This window comes from Mugil cephalus, chromosome 17 (genome assembly GCF_022458985.1).
Source record: "Mugil cephalus isolate CIBA_MC_2020 chromosome 17, CIBA_Mcephalus_1.1, whole genome shotgun sequence".
Lineage (NCBI taxonomy): Eukaryota > Metazoa > Chordata > Actinopteri > Mugiliformes > Mugilidae > Mugil > Mugil cephalus.
In genome coordinates, this window is record NC_061786.1 from 402891 (window position 1) to 414385 (window position 11495).

At 38.7% G+C, this 11495-nt stretch overlaps 1 protein-coding gene across 1 annotated transcript; it reads left to right on the forward strand.

The window, feature by feature from the left end:
• The first annotated feature begins 5439 nt into the window (after positions 1-5439).
• On the forward strand, positions 5440-10905 carry LOC125023776 (G-protein coupled receptor 135). The gene is given in 3 exon segments (XM_047611286.1): positions 5440-5646; positions 9722-10777; positions 10780-10905. Coding segments are annotated over 3 exon segments (1389 nt in total).
• The last annotated feature ends 590 nt before the right edge of the window (positions 10906-11495 follow it).

Consider the following 11495-nt stretch of genomic DNA (forward strand, 5'->3'; position numbering starts at 1 on the left):
GCTCGGCTTGCGAGATTGGCTCGCTGTTAGACAACACGAATACGCAGACGTTTTACATATCACACATTTACACTTTGGATCATTTTAATGTTATCACATAAACAATGTAGTACCACATAGATTTGAGCTTTGATTTTTTTTTGTTTTTCCTCAAAGTTGTTACAGACTAGTAAACGAGCAAGGTTAAAATGAGGATCAACATGAATATAAATGCCAACAGATTTATATATTCCAATCTGTGCATTAGTTAAGTTATGGTAGCACACAGTATTGATCCCATGAAAATTCCTATGAACTATTTATAAGTATATGTGCAATTCTTCCGTGTTGTGTCGTTTTTTTATTTTTGAGAATGAGGGAGAAGACCACATCACCTGTGTTGTCATTTTTTATTTTTTATTTATTTTTTATTTTCGAGAAAGAAAACATAAACCGCCAACAACGCTTTTCTAGTGTCCAGCCAATTATAAAAGTCGCCGAGTCGCACGTTCGCAGCCCGGACGTGTATTTGTCATCGTATTTTTTGTGCTTTGTGCAAAATTAAAAAATATAAACTCTAAATTGAGCTATCTCTTCCAAACATATTGGGAAAAATAAATTAATATACTGGTGTTGTTAAAAATTGTAAATAAAGACCTTGTAGTGATCTTGCAGGACGAGCCGAATGAATACGAACATGGTCGAATTTTCACGATCATGCATTTGACAGGTAGTGACGTCATCCGGAAGCGCCGGATCCAATCCAAGGGCCGAACATTTATAATATATATATAACATTTAAAAAAAAAAAAAAAAAAAAAAAATATATATATATATATATATATTAATATTTTACAGCCAGGGGATTCGAGAAGAACGAAAAATAAAACAAAACAAACTAAAACAAAACACCCACAAAATAAAGGACAAACGAACAGCGACAACAACAAAAACAATAACAAAATAAATACCAGATAAGAAGTAGGAGAAAGTATAGTAAGAGAAAAAGATAAGTCGTCCAGGCGATCATCAAAACTTATGATATTTGTTCAAAACAGACTCTGTTTTCAAAACCTTCTTGCTCTTAAGTCCATTAATAGCTGTGCAGTATTGCTTCAGTTCATTTAATTCAATTCAATTCAATTCAGTTTTATTTATATAGCGCCAATAACAATATAAATCGTCTCAAGACGCTTCACAAAAACCAGCCTGCAACCTCCAGAGCAAGCCTGAGGGCGACGGTGGCAAGGAAAAACTCCCTTTTAACAGGAAGAAACCTTGAGCAGAACCCAGCTCATATGGAGGGACCCATCTGCCAAAGGCCAGCCGGTTAGAAACAGAGAAGACAGAGAGAAAAGAAGAGCAGGAGAAACAAGATAAACAAACTTCTGTCATTGATACATACATCAAGCGGAAGGAAACATGTAGGGTCTAGTAATATAACACATAGCTGATGATCTGTGACAGTTTGTGAGTATAACAGGAATTATGGGCAGGTTGGTGAATTGTTCATCTAGGTAGGAGTGGACAACTGGAGGAGGCCATGATGACTGGGACAGATGTAGTTTATGGAGCTACACAGGTCTGATACACAGCACTCCAGACCATGAAGACTGGGCTGGTTGATGAGGCCACGGCTGCAGATGTAGCTTAGAACTCCACAGGTCAGATATTCAGCACTCCAGACCAGAGACCCTCACAAGATGATGGAGGGGGAGGGGAGCGGAGGGGAGAGAGTAAGACACAGTGGTTAGTAAATTATAAGAGATAGAAAATAAAATGATAAGATATTAGAGGACAGGAGCCAGAGAAGAAAGAGGAGAGGACATGTCCTCAGTGCATCGCCCCCCTGCAGCCTAGGCCTATAGCAGCATAACTAAGGGATGGTTAAGTCCAGCCCTAGCTATAAGCTTTTTCAAAAAGGGAAAGTCTTAAGCCTGACCTTAAACGTAGAGACTGTGTCTGCCTCCCGAACGCAAACTGGGAGCTGGTTCCATAGGAGAGGAGCCTGATAGCTGAAGGCTCGACCTCCCATTCTACTTTTAGAAACTCTAAGAACCACAAGTAGACCTGCACTTAGAGATCGTAGTGATCTGTTGGGACAGTATGGTACTCTGAGGTCTTTCAAATATGATGGAGCTAGGCCTTTCAGGGCCTTGTATGTAAGGAGGAGGATTTTAAATTCAATTCTAGATTTTAAAGGGAGCCAATGAAGAGAAGCTAAGACTGGAGTAATGTGATCTCTCTTGCTAATTCCTGTCAGTGCTTTTGCTGCAGCGTTTTGAATCAATTGGAGGCTTTTTAAAGAGCTACTTGGACAGTCAGACAATAACAAGTTACAATAATCCAGCCTGGAAGACACAAATGCATGAACTAGTTTTTCCGCATCACTCTGAGAGAGGATGTTCCTAATTTTGAGGATATTACGAAGGTGAAAGAAAGCAGTCCTGGTCATCTGCTTTATGTGAGAATTAAAGGACATATCCTGGTCAAATATAACACCAAGGTTTTTCACAGTAGTACTGGAGGCCATGGTAATGCCATCCAACAAAAGCAGGTGATTAGATAATGAATCTCTGACATGTTTAGAGCCAAATACGATAACTTCAGTTTTGTCTGAGTTTAAAAGGAGAAAATTACAGGTCATCCAAGCCTTTATGTCTTTAAGGCATCCTTGGAGTTTAACCAGCGGATTAGTTTCATCTGGTTTCATGGATAAATATAGCTGGGTATCTTCTGCGTAGTAATGGAAGTTTATGCCGTGCTTTCTAATAATATTGCCTAAGGGAAGCATGTATAATGTGAATAATATTGGTCCTAGCACAGAACCCTGAGGAAGAAAGTGGTCAAAGTTAGGTTTGTAGTCAGCACATTTTTTCTTATGTATGTGAAATTTTCCTAGAAAAAGAAGTAGCTGTTCAAAAAAATAAAATCTTTTTCTTTCTGTTTCTCTTCAAAACAGATAAAGATATATATGTATTTTAATTGGATTGCTTGTCCAGTTTTCCTGTTAATATAAGTTTGCACATCCCTCCAGAATATTTTAGTGTGCATACAGTGATAAAACAGATGGCAAATGGTTTCTTCCTCAGATTCACAAAAAACATAAGAATACTCAATATCAAGGTTAAATCTCACAAGGGTTTTCTTTGCTGGAAATTCTATGCATTATTTTAAATGAAACTTCTTTAATTTTATTATTCAAACAAAACCTATCCCCAACTAACCAAATTTTCCTCCAGTCAATATCATCATATCTTGATGTCCAAAAAGTTGCTGTTAGCATGAGGCTCCTGATACATATATTGGAGCATGTCTTTTTAATAATATCTTTACCTCCAAGGAACAGACCATGACTTTGTGGATCTGTCATGGAGACAGCTGATCCTCTAACCAGCTGCAGTACGCTCTCGGTATGGCATCAAAGACCACTGCATATTCTTTTGGGGTAACTGGCAACCTGAATTTATCAAGGAAACTCAACATACCTTAATAAGTGACCCTCAGCATTCACAATTTGTTGAACTGAAACAATATCCTTTTCAACCTATTTTTTATAGTAGTTATAGAAGAAGTTTATAGAAGTTATGATTGTACACCATTTTCCATGCCAGCAGTGCCTGTTTGTGAAAATTGCCTAACTTAACCAGTAATTTATCAATTTTATAATCACACTTTAACAGAAGTTCCAGACCACCAATAGAGTTAAAAATGTATATTGAGAAAGTATTCCATATATTATCTTTTTCTTGGATCAGATTAGTTAACCATTTTACTTTGAAAGTATTATTTAATGTTTCAAAACTTAAGACCGCCATCCCTTCCCGAGTTACATAAAACATCTTTCCTTAGATAATGAGATCTGTTCCTCCAAATGAAATTAAATAAAATTTTATCAAATTTTTTGTATATTGCAGCAAGCATTTCCAGTGCTAAGGGCACACATGCTGCTCGAGATATCCCCTCCGCCTTAGTAAGTAAAACTCTTCTGTTCAGTGAGAGATCTCTCATCAGTCACATGTTAAAGTTTCAAACATATCTTGCAGGCCAAACGCATTTGAGAGAAATTAAGCTTGTCTGGAGAAGAACTAAATGAATGATCAGCTTTACAACTTGAACTGGACAGAATATATGAGGAAAAGTCAGAGGAGCCTTTGTCAAGTCTCAAAGGAAGTGGCTAGAACAAGGCGAAAAGTGCACCAAATATTTGTTTAACTTGGAAAAGGGGAACTTTGAGACATCATCTCTTTGTAAACCTAACATTAATAACCAAGCATATGAGGATGAAAAATATATTTCCCAGTATGTAGCTGATTTTTACCAGAAACTATATGTTGCTGATATTGCAAATGAAGGAAACATTGATTTATTTTTGCAAGATATTAAGAAGCATATTAAAGGCATCGATGACAGCTTTAACCCCTGTCATTTGATGACAGGGGCGGGGCTGTCCCGCGCTCAGCGCTCTGTATGCTCTCTCCATACATCCATGGCTCTCTGACATGTACGTACGGCGTGCACGCCGCTGCCTCGTCATACTGTGCTGCAGACAAAAGACGTGCATGTGGAGCGATTAAAACTTTTGTGAGCTATAAAGTCATACATGACTTAAATATTAGTCATATTTCAAAAAAATACCCATGCTTGTTTGGTTAACACTACTTGACAATCAGAACACAATGAAATGACAGATTGAGAAACATTGTGAATCTGTTGCAGTCAGCTTGCTAAAAATAAGATAATGACAGCTGCCTGTGGATCCTGATCATCTTGCCACAAATCACAAAAACTTCTAGCTAAGTCAAACCAGCCCAAAATTACCTGGATATTTTAGTTCATTCTTCTGTTGTTGGTAAAAGAAAAAGTTATATTGTGAACCCCTGTGTGCAGTATTGTGAGTATAATCCAATTCATAGTATTGATAGTGATAATTGATAGTCTAAAGCTTCTTGTTTTTGCTCTTAAATCGCAACAGATTGCTGCATTTAAAGTTACGATGCTCAAAACAATTCCGCAGGGGGAAAACCCCCTGGACCCCACAGGAGGGGGTGATCGATTGCCACACCTTGTCCAAATTTGTCCTGAATTTGGTTGTGGCCAATGCTTCTAAGGCTTCCTCTGATGCCATGAATTATTTTGGCATCTTACACAAGCTTTTCACCCTGTTTTTGGCCTGCACTCAGAGATGGGCCATACTGAAAACATGTGGGCATCACTTTGAAGATGTGGACTGACACAAGGTAGGAAAGTAAAGTGAAGAGTGTTGAGCCCCTAAGATATCAGGCAGCTGCTTTGAGAGAGGCACTAATTGAGGTGAGAGATCACACTTGAGACCCTCAAGCTGAGGCCCAATCCTTGTCGGAGGAGGTAGGATCCTACCGCTTCAGCATCTGTAGAGTGGTGTGGTACGACATCTTGAGCCAGACACACCATGTGAGCAAGTTGATGCAGTCTCCCAGCATGCAAGTTGATGTAGCAGTCAGTCTCCTCACTAGGATTGAGAAAGATCTTCAAAGCTCTGTGACAGCACAGATGTCAGCCAAGGATATTTTTGAAGAAATGAATGTTGAGGCTGTTCTGCAACAGAGGAGACTGAGGTCCACAAAGAGTCACTTCTCCTATGAGGCATTTGATGAGCCTTTAAGTGATGATCTGAAGAAGCTCGAGGTCAAACTTTTTAATGTTGTTGTTTTTCCCCACTGCAGAATATGAGAGATAAGTCTGGAGTGCTCTGGGGCAAGGGGAGACAGGACCGCCTCTACTGATTTACTCAAATCTTTTGTATAAACATACAGTATTTGTGCTTGAAATTCTTACACCTCATCATAATTCATAATTGCTTAACATTGTTTGTACTATTCTCTTACCTTGTGCTGTTGGACCACCTGCATTTGCCAATGGAGGGTGTGAGAGTTAATTTTAAGTTAGCTTACCTTTGTGTATTCAAAGTGAAATATAGTAGTGTGTGGACAACCCCCTCATCTGCATTACATTTGCATGCTGAAGTGTGTGCATAAATAAATAAATAAATAGATAGCATTTATGTATACATTTAGATATTTATTTAATAAATTATTTATGGCATATATATTTAGGTATTACGTGATTTATTTATTTATTTGTGGCATATATGTGTACGTATTTTTTTATTCATTTATTTATTAATTTCTAATTATGGCAGAATTTGTCCACCATAAATGAGGGCGTTGGAACAAAGGAGTGGCTTCAGTGAGGAAGCGTTTGTGGACTGTGGAGACCCTGAGGAGGGAAAAGGAGAGAGAAGATGAGAACCTGCACTTGAATCTTGATCACGGCTGGGATTTCATTAGCATTAATTCTGTGATTACAGAGGACCTTCCGTTAATGGAGTTAAAGACAAGTAGGAGACTTGTTGATGTTGTTTCTAAACCAATAGTGTAGAGCCACGTGCCCACGACGACGTAGCGGCGCAGAACGTTGCTTAAAAAATAGATAAAATGGTCTGACTTTGTTGTTCCTTCTTGCTAGCCGTAAAAGCCAAAACCCGGACAGCAGTAACGACACGAAAGTGTTGTGTAGAGCCTTTCTTTGGATCTTGAGCCTGGTGTGCAGGCAGAGGCAAACGCTTAATTGGGCCAAAGCTGAAAACGTAGGAAAATATCGCTTGGACCACAGTGATCGATGAGGAGAAATAGGTTCTCTGTCTGGATGCTGGTGTGAATTGATTATAAGAAACAAAATAATAATTAGCTTTTATAGACGTATGTCGTACTTTTAAATGCCAATTTAACGATTGATAACTGCATTACAGAATGTAAACAAATGACACGCGTGGCTTTCCTTGGGAAAGGGGCGAGGAGAGGGACTTAAGGTGAGGTTTTGTGATGTTATTGTTTCAATGCAGATTTCCATGAGCTTTGTTGTATCAGTTTAAGGCTACAATTGAAACTGCTGTAATTGAAAGCTAGTCTTGTGTTGCGAATATACAATCATAGAAGGCAATACTTTGTGTCTGCCAGTTACAAATCATTAATACAGTATTGTTTTACTATAGTAATTATATCAATGGCAAAGCAGCTTGCTTAAGTAGGCCTATGTTGTAATATATATTAGCTGTTGTTCTATGAATATTGGTAATTTCTTGTAGGTTAAAAGGGAAAACGTATGAGCACATTTGACCAAAAACACATATAACCCATGGCATAACAAATAAATTCTGACAACAATTTTGAATTTATGTGACAATTGCTGTGTTTGTGCGCATACAATTTTATTATGGATTCCCTCTTAATAATAGCATCAGTCAGTGTCCATTTGTTCCTAATTGTTAGGTTTCAGTAGAGGAAGGTCACTGAGTAGCCTCGTGAAATACAAACATTATAGGCAGTGCAAAGCAACTTGCTGTAAGCTTCATTTCAATTGGACGTAGGCCTAATTATTCACATAGCAAATTGACTGTTTTCAAATGTCATGTCAAGTATTGGTGTCTGATCATCAGCCTTGGCATATGAAAATGGATTTGGAATGCCAATGTCCTTCTTTCTTCTGTTGATGGAAGTGGAGATAGTAAAATTAGAAAGTTGCAAATGGATTAGTCAGCAGCTATGTTTGAATCCAGCAAAACTGCATGGACTGACTCCAATCTCTGAATGTGTGGATTTGAGACAAGGGATGGATTTTGTTGTCTTGTTTTTGTGCTGTATCAATGGATAGGCCTGATAGAACTGCCCTACTGGGCAGCAGTAGCAGCAACTATTCAGCTAATTTCTCCAGTCCAAGCTTCATCAACCAATTTGACAATGTCTCACCTAGCGTGCCAAGGTAATACGCTTTTTTGACCTTCATTTCTATATTTTGAACTTTTGAACAGCCAACATTCATAACTCTTAATTTTGTAATTACAAAATTATGAGTTAATTGTGTGTACAGTCAAACATTCAGTTGCATAGTAATACAATTCTTTCTCTTACCCAGCAAAAGAGAAAGATAAGAATACCCAAAATATCAACAAATATTTATAGAATATTAAAATGTATCAGACTTGTATAATAAAATGATGCTTGAAATATGCTCTAGTATTTTTGCATAATGACCTAATGCCCAGGGTGTCCTTGTGACTTTGTGTTCCAAAACAAATGAGTCATAAAATGTCTTGTGCTGAATACAGCAATACACTTGTACAGCAATGAGCAAACACATGGAATTACGATTAATAGTTGGTAAGTCGTATGTGAAAGTTGTTTATGTCAGTGTGAAAAGGTTAGTCATCAAGAAGTCCACTTTCCTGTGGAAGTGATGCTGATGTTTGCAAGTGACGATCCTGTGAGCTGTTGTTGATGACTCGTTTGATGTCCTCAAGTGAAGAGCCAGTGTAGTATTTATTTAACTAGGCAGCACTGTCATACATGAAGGGACTTCTTAATAAAACGCCTTCTCGTGTAATGGATCCTGGTCTCTAAATGTGAGGGCACTGTGTGCAATATGTATGTTAATTGTAATGTAAGTAGGCATACTAAGGAATCTAATGTGTTCAGAATGTTCTTTTGGATATTGGTTATGTCTAACCCTTGAATCCGATGGTTGACTGACTGACTGGTCAGATGATTGGGAGGTTTCGTGGTGTAGAGCGGGGGAGGGTCTCACTGAAATATGAGCTGAGTTGATCTGGGTGAGCACAGTGCGCTCCACTGGATAAAATAAATCAGTACACCAGCGGTGCTTTTGTCATTGTCACACTTTGTTTTTTCTATCAGCGCAACATTCCACCGATACGATAGAACCCCCGATAGAACTGGAGCCGTCCTATCGGGCCCCGATATATCTGTGACCGATAATTGGTCGGTCACTACTTCTGAATTACTTTATTCCAGGGCAACTGCCTTGTAATCATTGGGACAGTACACTGCACTTTTAGGGAGGTGGATGATACTGAAGGTTTTAAATAAAGTACATCCGATGCTGTACCTTATTCTTGGATGTATTTTAATACAGTTACCTCTTATTCTATATTTATTGGCTATGTAGCACAAGCAGATGCACTAAGTATGAGATAATGCTAATCTACATGCTTTTGTGTGGAGGGAGGTGGTATGTCCTATGTCCTAGAGTGGAATCATAAGCATTCCTTGTAAATAACAAATGGCGCTAAATTTGTCTTTGCTCTGTCTTGTAAATTACATTTACTCTAAAATAAGAGGTTTCATGAGCATGTAACCCAACAACCCAAAAAGAGGCTTAAAGTTTTATTATTTATTTTATTTTGGGTGTATTTGTGTTGCTTAAACTACATTATCCATAAATATAACATATTTATCACCAGCCAAGAGGATTTTACCAATATGAAATGGCACCAAACCAAGGTCAGCATTCCATTGGCCACTGTTCAATTTTCCACTGCTGTACACATTTTATTTCAAGCTGGAAAACGTAAACAGTGAATTTTTTGTTGAACTCCTTGCTGTCTGATATTTGGCTTTGCCAGTAAAAAAGCAATTCAGCAATTCCATTCAACTCAAAATAAAGTAGGTGCGAAGTCCCTGAAATGATCATATTCTCAAAAATGTGCAACGGCAGGTGATTTCATGTTTTTAGAGTTATACATGAAGTGTTAAGCAATGACAAAATGAAGTATCTCAACTAACTATCATGGTTTTCCACAGAAGCCACAGTGCGGACCACAGGAAACGTATCAGCATTCAAGGACCAAAGAGGGAGCAGTCAGATCCATCAGATATCCACCCTTTCGATGCTGAGCACTGCGTAGCGCAACTCTGTTCTGCAAGGGATTGCAGTGACAGCTCAGGCTCTGGTACTGCTATCTATCTTCCTACTTTCCAGTCTTGGTAACTCTGCCATTGTCATTGTTATCATCAAACATCGACAGCTCCGAACAGTGACCAACGCTTTCATCATGTCACTATCGTTATCAGACTTTCTCACTGCTGTTTTGTGTCTGCCATATTCCTTTGTCATGCTCTTCAGTAAGGATGATATCTGGGTGTTGGGGGATAGTCTTTGTGTTGCAAATGGTTTTTTCAACACCTGCTTTGGTATTATCTCCACCCTGACTATGACTTTGATTTCCTTTGACAGGTACTATGCCATAGTCAGACAGCCACATGCTAAAATTGGGCGCCAGAAAGCAACTCAGTTGTTGATAGCCGTGTGGTTAACTGCAGTGATTTTTTCTCTGCCCCGGTATCTGTTGTCTCGAATTCCGTCAGAAATCCATAAACAAGGTTTTTATCACTGTATGCATGTGTTCCACTCTGATACCTCTCGGATGGGGGCTGCTTATAGCATCTGCCTTATTGTTATATATTATTTACTGCCCTTTTCTCTTATGTGTTTCTGTCATTATAATATCTGTAAGACTGTTAGACTTTCTGAAATACGAGTCAGGCCAGTGACCACCTACGCATACTTACTACGATTTTATAGTGAAATGCGAACAGCCACCACAGTTCTGATTATGATAGTTTTCATAATTTTTTGCTGGGGGCCATATTGTTTAATGGGATTAGTCACAGCAGTAGGTAACTACACATTTAACCCAGCAATGGACATGGTCGCCATCTGGCTAGCCTGGGCAAATGGAGCCATCAACCCTCTGATTTACGCTGTGAGGAACCCCAATATATCTATGTTATTGGGACGCAGCAGAGAGGAGGGCTATCGAACAAGAAATGTTGCTGTATACCTCTCAAGCCAAACTCAAAACCATGAAATTCGTATTAACAAATCAGAAAGAATAAGGGACCGATTTGTTAGTCGTGTAGGTGTGCTGTCGAGTTCAAGTCCTGGAAAAGTAGGAGGAGTGGGGTCATGGCAACATGGGCATGTAAAAACCCTGCTATGTTCTTCTGCAGTGACACCCAGCATGGCACAGGAACGCTAGCCAACTCTGTCTGCACTCCAAAGATAAAGACAGCTGACACCAGCTTGTGAGATTCTATATGATCCTGTCTGTTTTCATTTGTGCAGATGTAGATTTTTGAAGGACCATATGTCAGATCACACACAGTTGGAATGTGTAGGATATCGGGATGTCACGATTACAGTTTTGCTTAGTACGATTATTGTCAGAGAATTTATCCTGATATTACGATAATCACGATTATTATGCGTTAATTGATTTCACACATCTATTCATATATAAAATGCACATGAACACTCCTTAAAGGACTTAAAGTTTCCTTTATTTCTATCTTTTGATGTGAAAATATAATTATATGGCTAATTATGTGATCCAGTATTTGTATTTGTAGACACATACACCTGAGTAAAAAGAAAACCACGCCGGATAATTTATTGTGTAGCGTCGGTCACCACCATGTGATATTGTCAACAGACCAGTGTGTAGCGAGAATGTCAGCGCTCAAAAGAAGAGATTATAAACAGAAACGGACATGTGGTGTTAAACTTCTGGGCCACAATAACTTCATTTATTATTGATAAACCGAGCGCCGTCCAGCGGATCGAGACACATGAGGAAGTTTACAAAGTGACTGGTGGTAACCGGTAGATTAAGGACTCCA